Below are 23810 nucleotides of genomic sequence, written 5' to 3' on the forward strand. Positions count from 1 at the left end.
CAGAAAAACACTTTCCTTCTCACCCCACCACCCCATCCCCCTTAAAACGCGGATACCCTTCAGGATGCTAGTGGCACCACTGCCACTGCATTTCCTGTTGGCAGCAGAGAGCAAGTGAAAACAGTAGCGGCAGCGGGCAGCGGCCCAGGCAGAAACAGCTCTCACACGATTCAGGGAAGCTTTCCCGTGGCCGATCCCGGCTCCCAGGCCTTGCGCGTTCTGATCCCAACAGCTGGAAAGGCCGCCGCCGTGACCAGCAGCAACTTGGCCAAGACCGCCCTCGGGCACAGTTGGAAAAAGCCCCGCTGAGTGCCTCGGCTGCTCAGCGCCCCCTTGGGCGCGGGCTGGCTCTCTGGGGGCTGCGGCCGCGGCAGAAGGCGATGCCTAGGCGCGCTCCCCTCCGCGTGGCCCGAGGGTCCCTGGACGCTTGGCTGCTGGGCGGCCTCTGGGTCTGCGCGCTGGGCTGCCTCTGCGGCGTGGGGATGGCGGCGCCGGGGGCCGGGGCAGGGGCTGGGGGCTCCCTGGGGGCTCAGCGCCCTTGCCAGGCGCCGCAGCAATGGGAGGGACGCCAGGTGCTGTACCGGCAGAGCACCGGGCGCTACAGTCGCGCCCTGCTCTCTTACGACGGGCTCAACCAGCGCGTGCGGGTGCTGGACGAGAGGAAGGCGCTGATCCCCTGCAAGAGGTACGTGGGGCGGGGGGAGCGAGGCCAGGGCGGCCCGGGGAGGGCGACGTCGAGGGAGCTGCGCCGGAGCGCGGGGTTTCCAGCAGCTCGCGTCGCCTTCCTCCCATCAAAGAAAAACTTCGCGGAGAGGATCTCTTGGGGACAGCAGAGTTGGGGGCTGGGTGTCGGGCTGGACCACTGGGGGCGGCCTGCTGGCGGGCACTCAGTGAGACCTCGCAGGGCGGTGGCCGGTGAAGAAAGGCGGCGCCCCCAGGCCCTGGTTCGCCCACATTCAAACGCTGCTGAGTCAGCCTCCTGACTCCTGGTGCCCCCTTCAGCCTAGGGCGTGTCTTCTGCACTATCTCAGCTCTTTCAGGAGCCATCTGTGAAGGAGACACGCCGAATACATATTTTATACGAGGTGTTTTTTTTTTTTTTCCTTTTTAAAGGAATATGACAACTCAACCAAAAGTGTGCGGGATCAGTTAAAAGAACTGTCACAACCGTTGAAATTTTCGTCTACTCCCTTAAAATTTCTTTTAAGCAAGTTTTACATTCGGTGATCAATAAGCCTGTACGTCTGTATCTTTTTTTATAGAACATGATCTCTTCCCTGTTATTTGTCATTTTAATAGTTGCCCCCTACCTATTTTTAATGGCTGCACAATATTCCACAGAGAGGTTATGCTACAATGCTTTTTAACTACTGGTATGATTAGTCACCTTTCTGCATCTATTATGACAAAGGACACCCTCTTTCCTGAGACTGCAGTTTGTTCTGACCCTATTAAAACCTGATTTCTATTTTGGGATCGCCACCTGTCAGTTTCTTCTGCCTCATTCCTGTTTCTCTGTGTGTGTTCCTCCAAGGGTTATGCTGGCCTCTCATATGGAGTTGGCATAATTAGGAGGTGCCATGTGAATGTCCACAGTTTAAGGCTCCAATGGGCAGTAAATGTGGAGAAAATTTGATATCATTTCACCTAAAAGTGTTGAAGTATTAGGTATCTTGAAGACAGTATGCAAATGCAAGAATTGTTCAAAGCAATATATTTGAGAATGCAAAATAGTACATGATTGTAAACCACAAGTGCTGAGGAGGCCTGGAATAGCTGAGTCATCATGGGGTATTGGGAGTATCTTTTCTCTTTCAAGAAGATGAATGTTTTCTGTTAAGTCTCGAAGAACTTTGTAATAATAATAGCAAAATCCAGCATTTGAGTACTTGGTATGTACCAGGCATGGTCCTGAAGATGTTCCACATACCGTATTATTTAGTTTAAAAATCACAACCACTGGACAATGCAGGTGTTATGATCTCCATTTTACAAGCAGAGAAATCTGGGGTCAAGGGAGATTAGATAACTTTCTCAGATCAAGAGCTAGGACTGGAGGAAACTGAGTTGATTCTGACATCCATGATATACTGGGCTCTTGTTCCTTTGCTTATTCATGCAATCTGCATTTTTTGTGTGCCAGTCATTTTGTATAATCAGAGTGGGTCCTGGGTTTCAGGGAGGTCACGGTGTGGGGGTGGAATCATATAAGGAAGAATTCCCATATAGTGGGGTAAGGGATGAGCTGGACTTGAGAGCACCCCAGACAAGCAACTAACCTGGAGGTGCTTCCTGGAGGAGGTGGAACAGGAGCGAGTCCCAAAATCCCTGGACGGGCTGACCATTAAGGGGAAGCGGGTGTGGAGGGAAGACTGATCCAGGATGATCCATCCAGGTGTATTTTGGGACATCCTGCCACAGGCAAGGCTGAGAATATTCCAATAACTGCAGGCCAATCACTGTTAGACTGAAGCATGGAGTATGGTGGGAGGTTGGGGATCCAGGGAAGGATATTTAAACAGTGGAATGCCATGGCTGGGTTTTTAAAAGAGCACTGGATGAATGGTTGAGAATAAAGAAGAACAAAAGAAGAAGCCGAAACATGACCTAGGAGATGTTTGTAGAGAGATCCAGGTGGAAGATGGGGTGTGGCAATGTGACGGTGAGAAGTGGACACTTTTGAGAAATTTTAAGGATACTGAAGAGGCTTATTGAAGGAGGTGCAGAGGATTAGATGGTATGCTGTAGGGTGGTGGTGGGGGAAGTCAGTTCTGGCTTGTGAAAGCTAACGGTACTGACGGCATTGAGTAAATGGTGATGCTGTTTGCTGAGATGGGATTTGGCTTCTGCACTTCTGAAGAAGGGTCAAGTACTGCTCTTTGTGTGCGTTGTCCTGAAGCCTTGTATAGTGGTGGCTTTCGGATGAGTCCATGTCAAAGACGGACTAGGATTGAGACAGACCTGGGACCTGGGACCCTATGCTGCAGTGCTCACACATGGACATGCTTCTCCTCCAGCAATAAAATACAAAGAAACTATATGGGACTAAAGATAACTGTGTGCATGCACAATTAGGGTGAATTCTGGATAAAGGATACAAAGAGAGCCAAAACCCAATCGCCACATTTGAAAGAGCCTGGAGCAAAAGCAGCCTACTATGTGCATTCCCCTATACAAAACACCACTGATTAAGGGGTGGGCAAACCACCTAAGCCATCCCCCTGCAGCCCGACCCCTGGATACACCCCTACCCTCATCCTGTGTAAGGAACAAGCTTGCTCCCCTTGGGGATCTGTTTGTTCTTGTTCCCCTCGCCCCCTCCACTGCAGCAGCGGCTCCTATAAAGCCTTGCCTGCATTTCTTGTCTGGCCTCTGATCAGTTTCTATTGATTAAAGAGGCCAAGAACCCTGATCAGTAACAGGATGGCCCAAAGCACACTGCTGACATAGTGGAGTAAGGCCAGGAGAAGGAAAGGAGGATAGGGTTCATCCCCCCACCTCCCAGAGGTAGGATTTTCATGATTTAAGGGATTAGGCTTTAGAGTCAGATAAATCTGCCTCTGAATTCCAATTTCTAATGCAGGTCTTTGGGTTACTAGATGGGAATGCTACTAATGCCTAATGTATTGCTTTGCTGTGGGGATGAAATGAGTTCAACTATGTACAGCACACAGTGCAATGTAGAAGGTGTGGCCACAATCGTCCCTCTGGCCACCACCATCTTCGCCATCCCAGTAAATTTACCATAGCCCAGAGACTCGCTGCCAGCCCCATGAGCTCAGAAACTTGACCTTGTGGCACCCTCCAGGACCCTTTCTTTGGGAGCTGACTGAAAATAAACAAGCTCAAGTGTGGCACTGTATATCTCAGTGAGTGCTGTAGCTGGCATGGGGGCCAGAATTCTCAAATCTGACTAGGTCATTCTCTCCCTGTAGGCAGAACTATGTAGAGAGCCAAATTCTAATCAGGAGGCTATGAGCAAAGAGTTGGAGCAAATTCATGGAGTCTAATGACTGCCTGCTTTAGGCTGGGCTGTGTGCTCAACGTTGAGCTTTCCATCATACATAAGAGGCCAGCCCAGCAGAATCAGGCTAAGATTAAGCATGCATCATTTTCACTAGAGAAGTTAGAAGCATAGAAGTCCCTGATCCTATGCTATCCCAACACTGCTGGTCCAGACCCCCTTCACTCTGCATAAAGCCTGGGTGGGTATTGCTCAGGTTGTCTTAGAAACCTTTCTTCTTCTGTGACTCCATGATCAATTAATAGAGTCTTCAGATGTGTATATTATAGCCTCACTGAGGTCACAGCCAAATCTTGCTGGCCTGGAAGCTTTTTTGTCCCCAGGTGGTGATTTCTTTCTTTCTTTACTTTTTAAATTGAAGTACAGTTGATTTACAATGTGTGGGTTTCTGGGTACAGGAAGGTGATTCAGTTTTACATATATGTTCATGTCCTTTTTCACATTCTCTCCCATTATGGTTTATTACCAGATATTGACTTTTGTTCCCTGTGTCCATGTGGTGATTTCTCACTTCTTCACACTTGCCCTGATCCGTCAAGTGTTAATCTCACAGTTAAGCTTTTAGAAGGCAATTTTACTCCTTTTTTTCCCAATTTCTTGCCAAGGTTTTATCTTACAGTCCCATCTCTGGCCCTAAGTCAGATGCAGAAAAGAATGGTTAGTGCACAAATGCATTTTTAAGCTTTTAAATGTAGATTTGTTGGAACAAACTCTAAAACTTTTTCAGGTACTAGCAGTCTGGCCAAGAAACCAGATACGATTTGAAGAAAATATGGATGGGTTGTCTCTTCATATTTATTAGTAAGTTGAGAAGTAAGTTTTAGAATTGGATCAACTTCTTAAGATTTTTATTTTGCATCCAGATAGTTATGGAAAATCCCACTGATAGTTACTGTGGAATGACTAGATTTTCCAGGCTTTCTTCTCCCTGAGATGATGGAAAAGATTAAATAACTTTACAAGCTTCAGATAAGACATGCCTTAGCAGAGAATGGGAAATATTAGTAATTGATACTATTTTGTTTTCTGTTCCCAACTGTTTTTTCCGGTAAACTCACAAGTATTACATTTGGAAGACTGAAGGAAAGGCAAGATTATTTTGTATTTCAGTAACACAGTGAACTTCATGGGAGAAGCAGTTTAGATACTGAATGAATTTTGTTAAGACTACCAGTACCTTACTGTTCCTGTTTACAAAATGGTAGATTGGGAATGGGAATTAATGAAGCTATTGATGCAAAGGGAGCAGAGTGGTGTTGAGAGGATATGCACTGGTAAGTTAGAAATGTATCTTAGAGGACTATTAAACTACCAATCCCACATGTTTGAGGATTTCTTTTTTTTTTTCACTAAAGGATGAAAAGAAAAGTATGTCTTAAATGGAATGACAAGTATCCACTTTATCTTATACAAATTCTGATTAGTTCCATCTCTGTCTCAGATTTTTCCAGAGCATTCTACTTCTTGGAGAACAGAATATCGTTTCTCTTCTCTATTCTTAGAGAAAACCACCTAGTATAATAGAGAGCATGTGGACATCCATTTAGACAGTCGTGGGATGCCAAACATGGCTTCTAATCCTGGCTTCACCCCCACAAGTTCCTTTGCTTCTTGGAATATCAGTGCTTTTCATCTTTTAATTTGATTTTAATGATATCTACAGTATTTACACTAAATAACACTTAGGGCTTCTTAAAAGCTAGGTACAAATAAAATTATACGATACCATGAGAACACTACTTGTACTTTTATTACATTAGGCTGATTCTTTTTTCTTGCAAGATGCAATGAACTTGACATAAATTCTAAATTTATTTTTCAACTTGTCCCTTTGTGTAGATAAATTCAGATACATCTCTTTCTTCTTTCACCTTTCCACCAAAGCTTGTGTTCGTGGGTAGAGATGAGATGGGCTGCCTTTCTATGCTTTGGCTCCAAACTCAGAAGGCTGTCCTCTCCGTGGAGTCTCCTTGTATACTGTGGGATTGAATGGGACTGCTTACAGGAGTGTCCCTCCAAGGATCTGCTGTGGAAGATTCATTCCAGGGGAAGTTATCACATGGGGCAGCTTCGACAATTATATGTGTTTGAGAATCAGGATAAGGGTTTTTTTCTCCAAATGCACAATTTTATTTTGAAATTACTTTACACTTACAGAAAAAGTTACAATTATAGTCTGTAGCCATTTTCCCCTGAGTCTCTTGAGAGTGAGTTGTCAGCTTGATGCCCCCATGGCCCCCCAGTATTTCAGTGTGTATTTCCTACAAATAGGGACCTTGTCTTGGGACGCAACCATGGAAACCAGGAAATTAGCATGTGTTCCTTGCTACCATCTGAAATTCAGGTCTCACTCAAATTCTGTCACTTGTGCTTTTGATGTTCTTGTAGCAGGAAGGACCCAGTTTATATTTAAGCATTGCGTTTAGCTATGTCTTTTTAGTCTCCTTTTGTCACTAACAGTTCCTAAGACTTTCTTGTACTTCAATACTTTTGAAGATGACATGCCAGTTATTTAGTAGAATGTTCCTTGATTTGGGTTTGTCTGATACTTCCTCATAATTAGATTCAAGTTATTCACCTAGGGTAGAAACAGCACATCTGGATGTTTACTTTGATAACTTGATGACTGATGTCTGCAATATTTCTTAAGTGTGAAATGATACTTTTATATTTTATAATCTGTGAGTATTTTATAGGGAGATATTTTAAGACCATGTACATATTCTGCTCTTCACTAAAGTTTCAAGTTATTCTTTTATTTTTATCAGCATGAATGTAAGGATGCTCATTGAATTCCATTTGCTTTCACTATTTATTTGATGTTTCAGATTTGGCCAGTGGGAAGCCCTTCAAGTTGGCTTCTATGTTCTTTTGACATGTCTCTCTTCTTTGAACATATCCTCAATTTCTGCCAAGATATTCCAAGATCATCTGTACTTTCCTTGCTGGAGTATTGGAATAAGTCATTTCTCAGGAAGCTCTGGTTATTTTTACTAGAGAATAATATTTGGAAGCCAAGGTCCCTGCTCTAGTTGTGCTCATGGTTATTGGGTGGCACTTTCCAGGCACCCTCCCTAGACAAAGCAAAAAGATATAGGTTTGAATACATATACACACACACACTCACTCATTCGCACATATATACACATATTTACATCCACATTTATTTCTAAGCTTCTGATTTTAATACACAGAGATATTTATACCAGTATCTCTAATTCTGATCCACCACCATGGATCATTCTAGATTCCTCCTGTTCATTTTTTGTAACTCCCTTTTCAGACCATGAGAAAACTGGCTCCCTTTATTCAATTGCAGTAGGTATCAGGCATAACTATGCTACCCGCTCCCTACTTGAATGTCTTCCTGTTGGGCTCTGCACTCCAGGCCAGGCCATGCAGAGACCTACCTTGCTTGACCCTGCTTAATGGCTCTAGACTAAACTATTTAATGAGGGGAAGGGAAGGTCAGGTTACATTTTTTCGTATGTTTTTCTTTGGGATTTCTTGGGGCTAACATCGTTGTAAATTCTCAGAATGTGTCTGTGTGCTGGGGGAAGTAAATTAGTATGAAATATTCAACAAATTTATTTGATCCTGAACCCTGTTTTGCACGGGTTGGGCTTTCATTTGAGGAACTCATTTCAGAATTTCAGGAGAATTACTCTTTTGCCCTTACTCCCTCTTCCTTGATCTCTGAAGGCTGGAGCCAGTATTTTCTTTTATTAGCTCAGGAAGTCTAACTGCTTGTGGCATTTTGATCCTCGAAAAATAAACCATGCTGGATCTGTAATACTGAGTTTTTCTTTACGAAAGAGATTTTCTTGGAAGCATGTAAAGTTTGCTTTAAGAATCTTAATTCTGTGGGTCTATTGACCCTGAATTTCAGAGGATTGATGCTGGGATGTGGAAAAAATGGGATGCAGGGATGAGGAAAAATAAATTCCAAGGAAGATAAGCCCAGGAGATTAAAGGCACTGGTGGAATAGGAGGCTAATTTATAAATAGAAGCCAGAGGTGGTCGCCATACTGCTTTGGAAATATCTTTATTTCTCTCCATTAACCTTGAACTGTTTCTTCCTGATTCTGACCTCAAAGATGGTGGTCAAGGGCAAAGTGCCCAAAGATCTGAAAATATTCCACCAATTAGTGGTTTGTTTTTCCTGGAATAAATGTGATAGGCTTATATTTCCCCAATTCCAGTAAAAATCTTCTATTTTCCCCCTTTATAATTTATTTTATTTTACCCAGCTTTCAAGAAAAAACATCTTCTCTTGATCTTCTTACTAACTGAAACTGCATTCTCTCCGTCTATTTAAAGCAGATCTCATGCTGATTCCCATTTTTGTCCTCCCATGTTCTCTTGGACTCTCTCCAAGCAAACTTTCTCCATCACAGCTCTACTGCAATGGCTCTGGTCAACAAAAGTATGCTCCACATTACTAATCAAGTGATCTTTTATCTGTTTTCATTTTACTGTTGGTCATTTCCTCCATCTTGATGTATTTTCTTCTGTACTTTTTAGGACATCATGCTCTTCTAGTTCCCCTCCTTTTACCTCATTTTCTTACCTTCTCTTTCTCTTTACTGTCACACATCTTTACTGTCAGGCTGGTCCAAACCTTCATCATTCTTGCCTGGGTTTTTTGCAACAGCCACCTAATAGGTCCCTACTTCTGCCCTTTCTCCCTTTAGTCTATTCTCAACCTTGCAGCTTGAGTGATTTGCTAAAATTGTTGTATCATGTTGCTTGTCTGCTCAAAACCCTCCTGTGTGTTTCTATGTCTCAGAGTAAAGGTTTTACAAGGATTTGACCATCCTGTGGGATCTGCTCCCCCAGCCCCTCCACATTTTATCTTGACCTCTTCACTCTATCATCCATCCATTATCACCTCATCACCAGCTCACTCACTCAGCCCACAGCCTCTGCATGCTCACTCCTTTGGCACTTAGGTGGTTGATTCCTCTGCCTGGAAAGCCTTTTCCTTGAAAAGCTGTATGACCCTCTTGCAAATTAGACTGTCCTTTCTCTCCACGACATATACTCTACCTCACTACCTTTTATCTTCAAGATATTTACCTACTATTTCATATTTTATTAACATACTATCTTAATATTTTATTAATATGCTGTTTAATTTAATTTAAATTTTAAAGTCTGTTCCCTCATTTCCTCTGCCACCCAAAGTAAAGCTCCATTAGGTCCAGGATTTTTCCCCTGGTTGTTGCTGTATTTCCAGCACCACAGAATAGCCCTGACTAAATTTTTTTGAATGAGAGAATGAATGACAATGATAACATATATTCATTGAAAAAGGATATCTAAAATATAGATATGCAAAGAGTAAAAATTATCCATAACTACCAAGCCAATATGACTACTGGTAACATCTTCTAAATATCCTAGGAGACTTTTCAGTTCAGTTCAGTCGCTCAGTCGTGTCCGACTCTTTGCGACCCCATGAATTGCAGCACACCAGGCCTCCCTGTCCATCACCAACTCCCAGAGTTCACCCAGACTCACGTCCATTGAGTCAGTGATGCCATCCAGCCATCTCATCCTCAGTCGTCCCCTTCTCCTCCTGCCCCCAATCCCTCCCAGCATCCGAGTCTTTTCCAGTGAGTCAACTCTTCACATGAGGTGGCCAAAGTACTGGAGTTTCAGCTTTAGCATCATTCCTTCAAAAAAACACCCAAGGCTGATCTCCTTTAGAATGGACTGGTTGGATCTCTTTGCAGTCCAAGGGACTCTCAAGAGTCTTCTCCAACACCACAGTTCAAAAGCATCAATTCTTCAGCTCTCAGCTTTCTTCACAGTCCAACTCTCACATCCATACATGACTACTGGAAAAACCATAGCCTTTGTTGGCTTTGTTGGTAAAGTAATGTCTCTGCTTTTGAATATGCTATCTAGGTTGGTCATAACTTTCCTTCCAAGGAGTAAGCGTCTTTTAATTTCATGGCTGCAGTCACCATCTGCAGTGATTTTGGAGCCCCCCCAAATAAAGTCTGACACTGTTTCCAGTTTCCCCATCTATTTCCCATGAAGTGATGGGACCAAATGCCATGATCTTCATTTTCTGAATGCTGAGCTTTAAGCCAATTTTTTCACTCTCCTCTTTCACTTTCATCAAGAGGCTTTTTAGTTCCTCTTCACTTTCTGCCATAAGGGTGGTGTCATCTGCATATCTGAGGTTATTGATATTTCTCCCGGCAATCTTGATTCCAGCTTGTGTTTCTTCCAGTCCAGCGTTTCTCATGAGGTACTCTTAGATGCACAATTTACATACTGTAGCACACACTGTTTGGTAATAGGCTGTTTTTCATTTAACAATATTGTGCAAGCTCATCCATACTGACTAGTCTGCTTGTATCACCTTTGAACTCCTGGCTTTTCCCCATTCAGGTCTTAGCCCAGAGGGGCCTTATGTGATTGTCCAATAAAGCCCTCCCCACTACCCACTATCCATCACATCTCATTCTGTTTTACTCAGGACACCATCTCTGAGTGACATTGTCTTGAGTCTCTCTTCCCAGGAGTGAGAGGAGAAATTGATCAGTCTGGTATAGTACCGAAACTCCAACACCTAGAAGTGCTTGGCACATAGTATATCTCAATAATGTTTACGGAATGAATAAATACCATTTTTATGACTTTTGGATTACTAGTATCATACATGTTCATGGTGGAAAATCTAGGTAACCAAGAACAGCAAAATAGAGTAAAGAGAATCATGTTTTCCAGAATTAACAACCCTTATATATGTGCTTCTAGATTTTTCAATTTCTATTTCTGTATATACAATTCTAAAATTAAATTAGAAACATGCTATGTGATTTTTAAAAATTTAACAAAACATTCCATATTTTCATGCCACTATGCAATCTTTAACAGAATCATTTTTAATGACTATATGGTATTCTGGCTAATGGATGGAACACAGTTTCTATAAGCAATTCTAAATAGGGGACAGTTAGATTTCTTTCTCCTTTATGTTTCACTACTATAAATGACTACATGTATAACCTCGTATTTGTGTGCAATTTACTTTAAAAATATTTTACACAGATTCCTGGATAAGAAAATGGTTGAAAAGGGATTACACATTTATAAAATTTTTACCACTTTGCTTTTCAGGAAGGTTGTTCCAGCTGATATTTCAACTGGCAAAATATGAATGTTCTTATTTACCCCACTCACACCTATAAGGAGCCTCATTAATTTTTAGCGATCTCAAATATGATAAGCAAGAAACTGAAAAGCAGAATGACATACTGCAGTGATGTCACACTCCTTTGTCATGAGTCTCACTCTAAAGTGAATGCCTCTAATTTGCCACAGTTAAGTCTCCTACAGGCTGCTGGTTTAACAAAGACACACTATCATGTTCAGTAAATATTTTTCTGACCTATTGTATAAAGAATTTATTCTAATCAGGATGAGTCTTAAACTTCCCCAGCCTAGTGATTTATACTAATAGATTGCCTAACATTTAACCATCTTTGCATTCCTGAAATAAATTCTATTATTATGTATTATTTTTTAATAGTATGCTTGATTTGCTAATATTTAATATTTGTTTTTAATCCATAGCCATAATTTAATTTGATCTATAGTTTATATTTTTGTGTTTTCTATATTTTAATGTCAGAGTTTCATAATTTTGTAAAAGAATTGGCAATCTTTCTGTATTTCTGTATGCTCTATAGCCTTGAGGTTGGAAAAAAATGATTCATGAAATCATGTGGACCCAACTATTTTTGAAGAAGTAACTCTTTGATCTCTTTTTAAGATCAAAGATCTAAGATCTCACTAAGCTATTATAAGGGTTTTTCCTCTAGTTGTTGACCAGCTTACCTTTCTGCTTAAGTCTGAGTCAGTTTTCGTTGTTTATATTTTCCTAGAAAATCTTTTACTTAATAAACATTGTATTTATCATCATAACAAGTTTGCATGGTATTCTCTTAACTCTTAAAAAAACTTCACCTTATCTATCAATATCCCCTTTTCTTCCCAATATTCTATATTTAAATTTTCTTTTTTTCCCTCTAAATTACATTTTAACAATAAGCTAATGGATTTGTGTGATGGTTTTATGGTTTATTATTCATTTATATTTTACATCCAATATCTTTTTTCTTAAGAATAATTTAAATAATTAAATTTCAGTGTCTACCCATATTTTGAAAAGTTTTGAAGCAGGGTTATAGTGGAGCATACACTCCACTACAGGTAGAAGGGCATGCAATGACCAGTACATCCCCCAGACTCCTTTCATGCATGAGCTACTCACAGCTCTTCTTTCATCAAACACTCTTTACAGTGCTTCTCCTGCTCCTCACCCTCTGGTTTGGAGAATTCCTCCTAATATAGGCATAGGAAGTTCCCCCACCACCAATGGTTTCCTTCTGAAACAGTACCTCTTAAACCGAGAGGCCCTCTGAAGAATGAGACCCCTAGCAGGATGACTGCATTGCCCTCATACCTTCCAAAGAAAAGAGGAACTCTTGGGACAGATGGCTCCCAAACAGAAGCAGTAGCTGCCCCTGGACAAAAAGGCTGCAGTTCCTTGGATGACCCCTGTCCTTTCATACCAGGCTGTTTTGTTGGCTAAAGTTAGGTCTACTGGGAAAGGTACAGAGTGTGAATTCTGTCAATGAGTGAGGACCCTTTTCTGGGTTTGAGTTTTCACTGTATCTTCACATGGTGGCATGGTCAGCTAGCTCTTTGGCATTTCTCTCTTTTTTTTATCCATTCATAAATGTTATAAAATTTGAGGGAGACATATCAATCCTACCAAAGTTATTATTAAAAAGGAAGGCCAGTTCAGTTCAGTTCAGTTCAGTCGCTCAGTCACGTCTGACTCTTTGTGACCCCATGAATTGCAGCACGCCAGGCCTCCCTGTCCATCACCAACTCCCAGAGTTCACTCAAACTCACATCCATTGAGTCAGCGATGCCATCCAGCCATCTCATCCTCTGTTGTCCCCTTCTCCTCCTGCCCCCAATCCCTCCCAGCAGCAGAGTCTCTTCCAATGAGTCAACTCTTCGCATGAGGTGGCCAAAGTACTGGAGTTTCAGCTTTAGCATCATTCCTTCAAAAAAACACCCAAGGCTGATCTCCTTTAGAATGGACTGGTTGGATCTCCTTGCAGTCCAAGGGACTCTCAAGAGTCTTCTCCAACACAACAGTTCAAAAGCATCAATTCTTCGGCACTCAGATTTCTTCACAGTCCAACTCTCACATCCATACATGACCACTGGAAAAACCATAGCCTTGACTAGACAGACCTTTGTTGGCAAAGTAATGTCTCTGCTTTTGAATATGCTATCTAGGTTGGTCACAACTTTCCTTCTAAGGAGTAAGCGTCTTTTAATTTCATGGCTGCAGTCACTATCTGCAGTGATTTTGGAGCCCCCAAAAATAAAGTCTGACACTGTTTCCACCGTTTCCCCATCTATTTCCCATGAACCAGATGCCATGATCTTCGTTTTCTGAATGTTGAGCTTTAAGCCAACTTTTTCTCTCTCCTCTTTCACTTTCATCAAGAGGCTTTTAGTTCTTCTTCACTTTCTGCCATAAGGGTGGTGTCATCTGCATATCTGAGGTTATTGATATTTCTCCCGGCAATCTTGATTCCAGCTTGTGCTTCTTCCAGCCCAGCATTTCTCATGATGTACTCTGCATATAAATTAAATAAGCAGGGTGACAATATACAGCCTTGATGGACTCCTTTTCCTATTTGGAATCAGTCTGTTGTTCCATGTCCAGTTCTAACTGTTGCTTCCTGACCTGCATATAGGTTTCCCAAGAGGCAGGTCAGGTAGTCTGGTATTCCCATCTCTTTCAGAATTTTCCACAGTTTATTGTGATCCACACTGTCAAAGTCTTTGGTATAGTCAATAAAGCAGAAATAGATGTTTTTTCTGAAACTCTCTTGCTTTTTCCATGATCCAGCAGATGTTGGCAAGTTGATCTCTGGTTCCTCTGCCTTTTCTAAAACCAGCTTGAATATCTGGAAGATCACGGTTCACATATTGCTGAAGCCTGGCTTGGAGAATTTTGAGCATTACTTTACTAGCGTGTGAGATGAGTGCAATTGTGTGGTAGTTTGAGCATTCTTTGGCATTGCCTTTCTTTGGGATTGGTATGAAAACTGACCTTTTCTAGTCCTGTGGCCACTGCTGAGTTTTCCAAATGTGCTGGCATATTGAGTGCAGCACTTTCACAGCATCATCTTCTAGGATTTGAAATAGCTCAACTGGAATTCCATCTCCTCCACTAGCTTTGTTCGTAGTGATGCTTTCTAAGGCCCACTTGACTTCACATTCCAGGATGTCTGGCTCTAGGTCAGTGATCATACCATTGTGATTATCTTGGTCGTGAAGATCTTTTTTGTACAGTTCTGTGTATTCTTGGCACCTCTTCTTAATATCTTATGCTTCTGTTAGGTCCATACCATTTCTGTCCTTTGCATGAAATGTTCCCTTGGTATCTCTAATTTTCTTGAAGAGATCTCTAGATCTCTAAACAGTCAGCAAAAACAAGACCGGGAGCTGACTGTGGCTCAGATCATGAGCTCCTTGTTGCCAAATTCAGACTTAAATTGAAGAAAGTAGGGAAAACCACTAGACCATTCAGGTATGACCTAAATCAAATCCCTTATGATTATACAGTGGAAGTGAGAAATAGATTTAAGGGACTAGATCTGATAGAGTGCCTGATGAACTATGGATGGAGATTCGTGACATTGTACAGGAGACAGGGATCAAGACCATCCCCATGGAAAAGAAATGCAAAAAAGCAAAATGGCTGTCTGGGGAGGCCTTACAAATAGCTGTGAAAAGAATGTGAAAAGAAGAGAAGTGGAAAGCAAAGGAGAAAAGAAAGATATAAGCATCTGAATGCAGAGTTCCAAAGAATAGCAAGAGATAAGAAAGCCTTCCTCAGCGATCAATGCAAAGAAATAGAGGAAAACAACAGAATGGGAGAAAGGAAGGCCAGAACTTATTCCAAATATTTTTTCATACCAGGATTATTTGATAACAAAATCAAGCAATACATTGTAAGAAAATCACAAATTTCTTCATGAGTATAGATGTAAACATTCTTAATAAACTATTAGCATATTAAATCCAACAGTGTATTCGTGCATGCTCAGTTGCTTCAGTCATATTCGACTCTTTGTGACCCTGTGGACTATTGCCTGCCTGGCTCCTCTGTCCATGGAAGTCTCTAGGCAAGAATAGTGGAGCTCATTATCATGCCTCTTCCAGGGAATCTTCCGACCCAGGGATTGAACCTGCATCTCCTACATCTTCTGCATTGTAAGTGAAAGTGAAGTTGCTCAGTTGTGTCCGACTCTTTGCGACTCCATGGACTGTAGCCCACCAGGCTTCTCCATCCATGGGGTTTTCCAGGCAAGAATACTGGAGTGGGTTGCCATTTCCTTCTTCAAGGGAATCTTCCCCACCCAGGGATTGAACACACGTCTCCCGCATTGCAGGCAGATGCTTTACCCTCTGAGCCACCAGGGAAGCCCTCTGCATTGTAGGCAGATTCTTTATCCACTGAGCCACCTGGGAATCTTTAAATCCAACAGTATGTAATTTTATATACATATATATAAATATATATTTGTATTTATATATATATTTATATATATGTATATAAAATGGATCTTGACCTAGTGATTATGCAAGTTTTAATATTAAAAATTCAGTCAATATAACTCATTATATTTATAGAATAAACAAGAAAAGTTATACAGTCATCTGAAGAAATATAGAAAGATCATTTGGAAACATTCAACATCCATGGCAGGCAGGCCCTGAACCCAGCCCCAGCAGGGCCTTCCTCTGCTTCTGAGTGCTACTATGTGAATTTTTTTTTTTTTTTAATTGGAGGATAATTCCATTTGTGAAGGCTCTTGGCCAAATCACCTTCCAAAGACCTCACTCCTAAACACTCATCTTGGGCTTTAGGTTTTCAACATAACTTTGGGGAAGAAAAAAATTCAGGTCATATGACCCAGAGAACCTGCTCTTGAGCATATCAGAAGTTGTCAAGGAAGATGCTAGCCAATGGGAAGATAGTGGCACAGGGCCAAGGGGCATACAGGTTCCTGGGTCTGATGTAATCTTGTCAGCTATAGGTGAGATATAACTTACGAGGACTATAGGAGGCATCATGAACCACCAGACTAGTTGGTGTGGCATCCAGGAACAGCCATAATGAATGCAAGGGCTTCAGGGTTGCTTGAAAATACTTGCAGGGAGGACTGTGGTTAGCAGGACCATCTGCACTGATGCCAAAGCTACTAAAACATTGCCCCCAAGTCCCTTAATGGGACACCTCTTATATCCTTTGGAATCATAAGGCCTGCTGCCCAGAGTCTCACTGAGAAGCCAATAACCCAGGATCCAAGCTGGAAAAGACAGACATTCCTCTGAGGAAGATGCCCGACCACCATGGAGCTATCTGAGTTGGCTGAAGTCAAGTGGAAACAGCATCTGCTTCAGAATCTCCAGGACCACTCTTGGCAGAGAGGCCCTGGTGTAAGTGGGGAGGCAGAGGCAGTAAAGGCAGAGAAAGCCCAGTGGGATAGAAACTCTCATTTCAGGAGAAACAGGTAGTGGACCAGTGGAAATTCTACAGCCTGTGCTCTTGGGAGCACAGGATGCTGGGGAGAGAATCCACCTCATATTTAATACCCGCTGAGATGCCAAGTTACGTGCTGTGTTCTGGTATAGTTTACATGTTTCCTCTGGATATGGGAGTCCTCCCTTTCAGTCGAGCTCTTTGTAACAGATTCTATTTTGGACAGTGATTCTCCCTGCAGCCAGTGTTGGTTATTGTCTGGCTTACCCCTGAGGAGCCACCCTCCTGAAGGCTTGGTCTTCTTTGGGATCTGCTTTTCTGGTGCCAGAACACAGTTTCTTTTGTAAAAGACAAGTATTTATTTAGGTCCCACTTGGTATGTGGAAAAGAATTTAAAGTGTTTGGATGGCTTCTTGTCTTTCCTTCTTTCACCACACTGAGTCAAGCCTCTAAAAGGTCAACTTCTTCACTTGTTAAAACACAGAGGAATTTTTATAGTGTGTGTTTGTATAAACTGCTAAGTAGCTTTGCCACAATGTCCTCTGTTGAACGAGAAACATGAATTATTTTACTACTTTTATTATTCAATGCAGTTTCTTTTATATTTATATTCACATTCACCTGACTCCTAGATTTGATTCATGTTTTGGTCAGCTAGAGAATATATTCAATTAATTTTTTTCAGATATGGAATTGCTGTGATGGTGTAATTTCAGAGATTTTGAATGTCAGAGAATATCTTATTGTTTTTTCACATAATGATAATTTGTGGGTGCATATAATTCATTGGGTAATAATAGTATTTTTGCTTAAATTTTTTATGGCATTTAGAATTCTAGAAGAGAAGTTTGATACCAAAGTAATTTTTGTTTAGTTTTAACAATTTTTTTCTGCCCAAGTCTTTGTACACTGTATTTTGTTAACCTTGAACTTTTAACAAAATTTTTATTGAAGTATAGTTGATTTACAACGGTTTATGTATACAGAAAAGAGGTTCAGTTATATATATATATAATATATAAATATATATATTATTTTCCAGATTCTTTTCCATTATAAGTTATTATAACATATTGAATATAGTTCCCTGTGCTACATAATAGGTCCTTGGTGTTTGTCTATTTTATAGATAGTTGGATGTATATGTTAATCTTTGAACTTTATTAACATCTCTTGGTTAATGTGCAGTTCTAGAGAAATTTCTGGAGGCTTGATATTTTGTCTTCTCTATTTGTTCCTTGTAGAATATCTCTCTATTTATCATGTACTGATTCTCATACACCTGCCTCCCCCCAACATTTTTTATCTTTTCATTAGCCTTTCATCACTTTTTATGTTTTTTTCACTTGAGTTCTGGAATAGCACCTTTTAACTCACTGCTCTGCTTTTTGTTTTTGTTGGTTCCCATAGCCAGTCTGCTTCATACTACTTTCACTGCACTTTCTATCTTGATAATCATGTTTTTCAGTGGAAAGCTATTCTTGTGGTCATACATTATTCCTTTTTTTCTTAAATGCAAAATCCCAAATCCTGGTGAAAGTGAAAAATAAGATTTGTATTTTTGTTTTGTTAACTGTTAGCTGGAAGGCTGTGTGTGTGTGTTTTTATTTCAACATAGTGTGTGCTGTGTGCTAAGTTGCTTCAGTCATGTTCAACTGTTTGCGACCCCATGGACTGTAGCCTGCCAGGCTCCTCTGTTGATGGGATCTCCAGGCAAGAATACTGGAGTGGGTTGCCTTGCCCCCTTCCAGGGGATCTTCCAGACCCAGACACTGAATCCGTTTCTCTTACGTCTCCTGCATTGGCAGGCAGGTTGTTTACCACTAGCGCCACCTGGGAACTATTATTTTCTGCTGAAAAGCAGAGTGCCGACTATATGACCCTGACTATGCTTGTATCCTCCCAACCTCCTTAATACCCCTGATATGAAGTTTTAGAAATCACCACGTACCATGGCAACACGGGTATCTCAGTGCTAATGAGGCGTTTTCTTTTAATGGTGGTAGAAAAAAACCCTCCTTGAATTATTGCCTCATGAGAAATTTTTTTATTATTATCTTTCATCAGATGAAAGAATATATGCCTACACATTGCCAATATTCATCCAGATACATTTTTTGGGGGGGGAAAAAATCTCTTTAGTTTCTTGAGCATCCTTTTCTTCTTTTGAACTAGAATCCAAGTAGTGGAGGCCCATCACCTTACAGCTTCTTAAATTGCACACATAATTAGTCTTTGACTTGACTTTTCCTAGGGCTGCATTCTCAAGTAATTGAATTTTCCTTTTGTTATATGCGGTTGGCATAAGCCTGCATGATGAGTTGGTGTCTAACACGACAATTTTGAAATAGTGTTTTTCTTTTATGTCTCATGATTACTGTAGGGTGTAACTCGATCTTGGTATACGCCAGAATGTCAAGTGGCCGCAGCTCAGTTCTTCCTGCTGAGAGTCAGAGAGCCGGCATGCATTACTAATCTATTGTACTGCATATTAAACAAATCCAAAATTTGTCCAATTTCTTCCATAAAAGCCAAAGTACTTTTGTAATCACAATATAATATTTGTCCACTCCCTTTTCTGTAATTTAGTATATCTTGGACGGCCAAGTACTTCTACGTGAATGGGAAAAATCGTTCCTTTCCCCTGTGGAAGGAGGCAAAGAGTGTGGTATTAGTGAATTAGAGCGAGTCTGATTGGAGATCACATCTTGGGTTTGATCATGGCATCATTATTTACTACTAAATTATGCTCCGAGCCTCGTATTTTCTCATCCATTTTTTTTTTTAATGAAAAAAGCTAATAATGTCATCCAGCTGAATTTGCCGGTTTGTAACTTCTGCCCTATATTGTTTTTTTTTTTTTTTTTCTGACTACCCCAATTCAAGACAGAAAAACAGTTGCTTTTTGGCTGTGAAGGCAGTAGCTTTTGAGTTCATTTATGCCCAGGCCAGGCTCTGGTATTTCGAGTTCTAGGATTAACCAAATCCTTGGACGCTGCTCATTCTAGAATGGAAGGCTTTCATAGACTTGTTGTTATAAGGTATCCAACAGGTAATATCTATGAAGTATTTGTTTTTACTTATTTCTCCTTTTGGCTGCAGAAAATTTGACTGTCATTGGCTTAAATTGAAAGATGTTTGTTTACTTCAGAATTCTGGTGATATGTGTTTGTAGGTTTGACTCAGCAGTTTCATCAGGGGTCCTGGTTCTTCTCCATCCATCCACTTTGCCACTCTCAGTATGCTGACTCATAGTTGCAAGAGGGTACGCTGACATGTTGCCTTGTGGCTTCAAGATGGCTGCCTTTACTCCAAGCCTTATATTCTTACTCAACTATGTTCAAAGAAAATGAAGGAAGTGGAACAGAGATTCTCCTCTTCTATTTTTTGAGAGCAAAGAAATTTCCAAAGGATTCCCTTTCCCCATAGACTTATTTTTAGGTCTCCAAGACCAGAACTGATAACACTCCTAGCTTCAAAGAAAACTAAGAAAATAAGCATATAAGTATACTTTCTCAGCCTCTATATTGAGAGGCAGGTCAGGAAGAATGGGTGAGAATGCCTGCTGTGTCTTCCACAAAAGGCCTCATTGTGCCTCAGAAGTGTTGTCTCCTTCATCTCTCCATTTCATCTGAATGAATTAACCTTTTGCTACATAGTAGATCACATCTTAATGTGTACATGTTAAATGAATAGTTTACTTGTTAAACATTAACTGATTATGGCAAATCCAACTGTAATCACACTTTCCTACAAAGCTATAAATCCTTGCATTTATGCAATAATTTCACATTCATTATCTAAAATTGTCTTCATAATAATGCTGTGAGATTTAAATTTTTAATCTCTCTTTACATATGGAAAATATAGTTTAAAATTATGATGATATAGTTCACCATTGGTAGACTGGGATCCTTAATTCCTTGACCAAAACTTCTTTACAGTGCTTTTAACACTGTAATGTCTGTAAACATTATCCTGAGGTAGAAAAATTAGACAGAAAGGTTTTCTCCCATTTTCTCACAGTAGCATACACTTTTAGTACCTTTTCTAATGGGAGGAAATTAATGATACTCTACACCCAGTTAAAAATTCCACTGTTCCTTTTTGGGAAATAGTAGTACCTCATATCGGAGAAGGCAATGGCAATCCACTCCAGTACTCTTGCCTGGAAAATCCCATGGACAGAAGAGCCTGGTAGGCTGCAGTCCATGGGGTCGCTAAGAGCTGGACACGACTGAGCGACTTCCCTTTCACTTGTCACTTTCATGCACTGGAGCAGGAAATGGCAACCCACTCCAGTGTTCTTGCCTGGAGAATCCCAGGGACGGGGAGCCTGGTGGGCTTCCGTCTATGGGGTCGCATAGAGTCGGACACGACTGAAGTGACTTAGCAGCAGCAGCAGGAGTAACTCATATAATATAAAATGGGAATTTCCTTTTGATCCAACAATCCCAGTTCTTAAATTTTATTTATTTTTTTTAAATTTTAACTTTACAATATTGTATTGGTTTTGCCATATATCAAAATGAATCCGCCACAGATATACACGTGTTCCCCATCCTGAACCCTCCTCCCCCTCCCTCCCCATACCATCCCTCTGGGTCGTCCCAGTGCACCAGCCCCAAGCATCCAGTATCGTGCATCAAACCTGGACTGGCGACTGATTTCATATATGATATTATACATGTTTCAATGCCATTCTCCCAAATCATCCCACCCTCTCCCTCTGCCACAGAGTCCAAAAGACTGGTCTATACATGAGTGTCTCTTTTGCTGTCTCATATACAGGGTTATTGTTACCATCTTTCTAAATTCCATATATATGCGTTAGTATACTGTATTGGTGTTTTTCTTTCTGGCTTACTTCACTCTGTATAATAGGCTCCAGTTTCATCCACTTCATTAGAACTGATTCAAATGTATTCTTTTTAATGGCTGAGTAATACTCCATTATGTATATGTACCACAGCTTTCCCATCTATTCATCTGCTGATGGACATCTAGGTTGCTTCCATGTCCTGGCTATTACGAACAGAGCTGGGATGAACATTGGGGTATATGTGTCTCTTTCAATTCTGGTTTCTTCAGTGTGTATGCCCAGCAGTGGGATTGCTGGGTCATAAGGCAGTTCTATTTCCAGTTTTTTAAGGAATGTCCACACTGTTCTCCATAGTGGCTGTATTAGTTTGCATTCCCACCAACAGTGTAAGAGGGTTCCCTTTTCTCCACACCCTCTCCAGCATTTATTGCTTGTAGACTTTTGGATCGCAGCCATTCTGACTGGCCTGAAATGGTACCTCATAGTGGTTCTGATTTGCATTTCACTGATAATGAGTGATGTTGTTAAATAGGAATATAAAAACAGAAAGCAAAAGGGCTTATCTCCAATTTGTATTTAGTATTGTTAATACTAACAAACTGTGAAAATAATGTAAGTGGTCATGAGTAGGGAACTACTGAAGCAAATTATGGTGTGTGTGTATATATACATACATAAAAGAGAAATATGCATCTAATAAGTATTGTAAAGCATTGTCATGTAGGAAAATTGATGGAATCATTGATTACAAATTACTAAATAGTAGACTGAACCCAATGCTGCTGCTGCTAAGTTGCTTCAGTTGTGTCCGACTCTGTGCGACCCCATAGATGGGAGCCAACCAGGCTCCCCCGTCCCTGGGATTCTCCAGGCAAGAACACTGGAGTGGGTTGCCATTTCCTTCTCCAATGCATGAAAGTGAAAAGTGAAAGTGAAGTCGCTCAGTCGTGTTCTACTCTTAGCGACCCCATGGACTGCAGCCCACCAGGCTCCTCCATCCATGGGATTTTCCAGGCAAGAGTACTGGAGTTGGGGTGTCATTGCCTTCTCCGAGACTGAACCCCATAGCACATGAAAAAAAGAATATATTATGATCGAGGTTTATTCCAGGAATGTACGGATGATCCTGTTTTAAGGAATCTATAAACATCTATGAAAGGTGGATGATAAAACTCAATTAACAATCTTGATACAAAACATTCAATAAGAACAAATTGATGCTTCCTTAATATGATGAAATCTGTATCATTTTTAATGTGCTTAATGTTGAAACCATAGCACCTTTCCCACTAAACTCAGGAAGAAAACAAGAATGTCCATTAGCTCCAATTTATTTAATACTGTGTTTGATTCACTGGCCAATGTAATTAGAGATAGAATATTTAGAGACATGAGAATTAGAAAAGAAGAGATAAAAATGATCTCTGCTAATGATATGGATGTGAACCATGAACCATGAACTGTGAAATTCCAGATGTTCAAGCTGGTTTTAGAAAAGGCAGAGGAACCAGAGATCAAATTGCCAATATTTGCTGGATCATGGAAAAAGCAAGAGAGTTCCAGAAAAACATCTATTTCTGCTTTATTGACTCTGCCAAAGTCTTTGACTGTGTGGATCACAATAAACTGTGGAAAATTCTTCAAGAGATGGGAATACCAGACCACCTGACCTGACTCTTGGGAAACCTATATGCAGGTCAGGAAGCAACAGTTAGAACTGGACATGGAACAACAGACTGGTTCAAATAGGAAAAGGAGTACGTCAAGACTGTATATTGTCACTCTGCTTATTTAACTTACATGCAGAGTACATCATGAGAAATGCTGGGCTGGAAGCACAAGCTGGAATCAAGATTGCTGGGAGAAATCTCAATAACCTCAGATATGCAGATGACACCACCCTTATGGCAGAAGTGAAGAGGAATTAAAAAGCCTCTTGATGAAAGTTAAAGAAGAGACTGAAAAAGTTGGCTTAAAGCTCAACATTCAGAAAACGAAGATCATGTTATATGGTCCCATCACTTCATGGGAAATAGATGGGGAAACAGTGGAAACAGTGTCAGACTTTATTTTGGGAGGCTCCAAAATCACTGCAGATGGTGACTGCAGCCATGAAATTAAAAGACGCTTACTCCTTGGAAGGAAAGTTACGACCAACCTAGATAGCATATTCAAAAGCAGAGACATTACTTTGCCAACAAAGGTCCGTCTAGTCAAGGCTATGGTTTTTCCAGTGGTCATGTACGGATGTGAGAGTTGGACTGTGAAGAAAGCTGAGCAACGAAGAATTGATGCTTTTGAACTGTGGTGTTGGAGAAGACTCTTGAGAGTCCCTTGGACTGCAAGGAGATCCAACCAGTCC

General features: G+C 40.9%; 1 protein-coding gene across 1 annotated transcript in view; it reads left to right on the forward strand.

Moving 5' to 3' along the window:
* The first annotated feature begins 69 nt into the window (after positions 1–69).
* Positions 70–23810, forward strand: part of EPDR1 (ependymin related 1) — a 36808-nt gene continuing 13067 nt past the window's right edge. The window contains exon 1 of the mRNA XM_061414017.1: positions 70–685. Within this exon, the coding sequence (XP_061270001.1) occupies positions 381–685 (305 nt within the window). The 5' untranslated portion in view covers positions 70–380. The remainder of the gene's footprint in view (positions 686–23810) is intronic.

The sequence above is a fragment of the Bos javanicus genome, chromosome 4 (genome assembly GCF_032452875.1).
Source record: "Bos javanicus breed banteng chromosome 4, ARS-OSU_banteng_1.0, whole genome shotgun sequence".
Taxonomy (NCBI): Eukaryota; Metazoa; Chordata; class Mammalia; order Artiodactyla; family Bovidae; genus Bos; species Bos javanicus.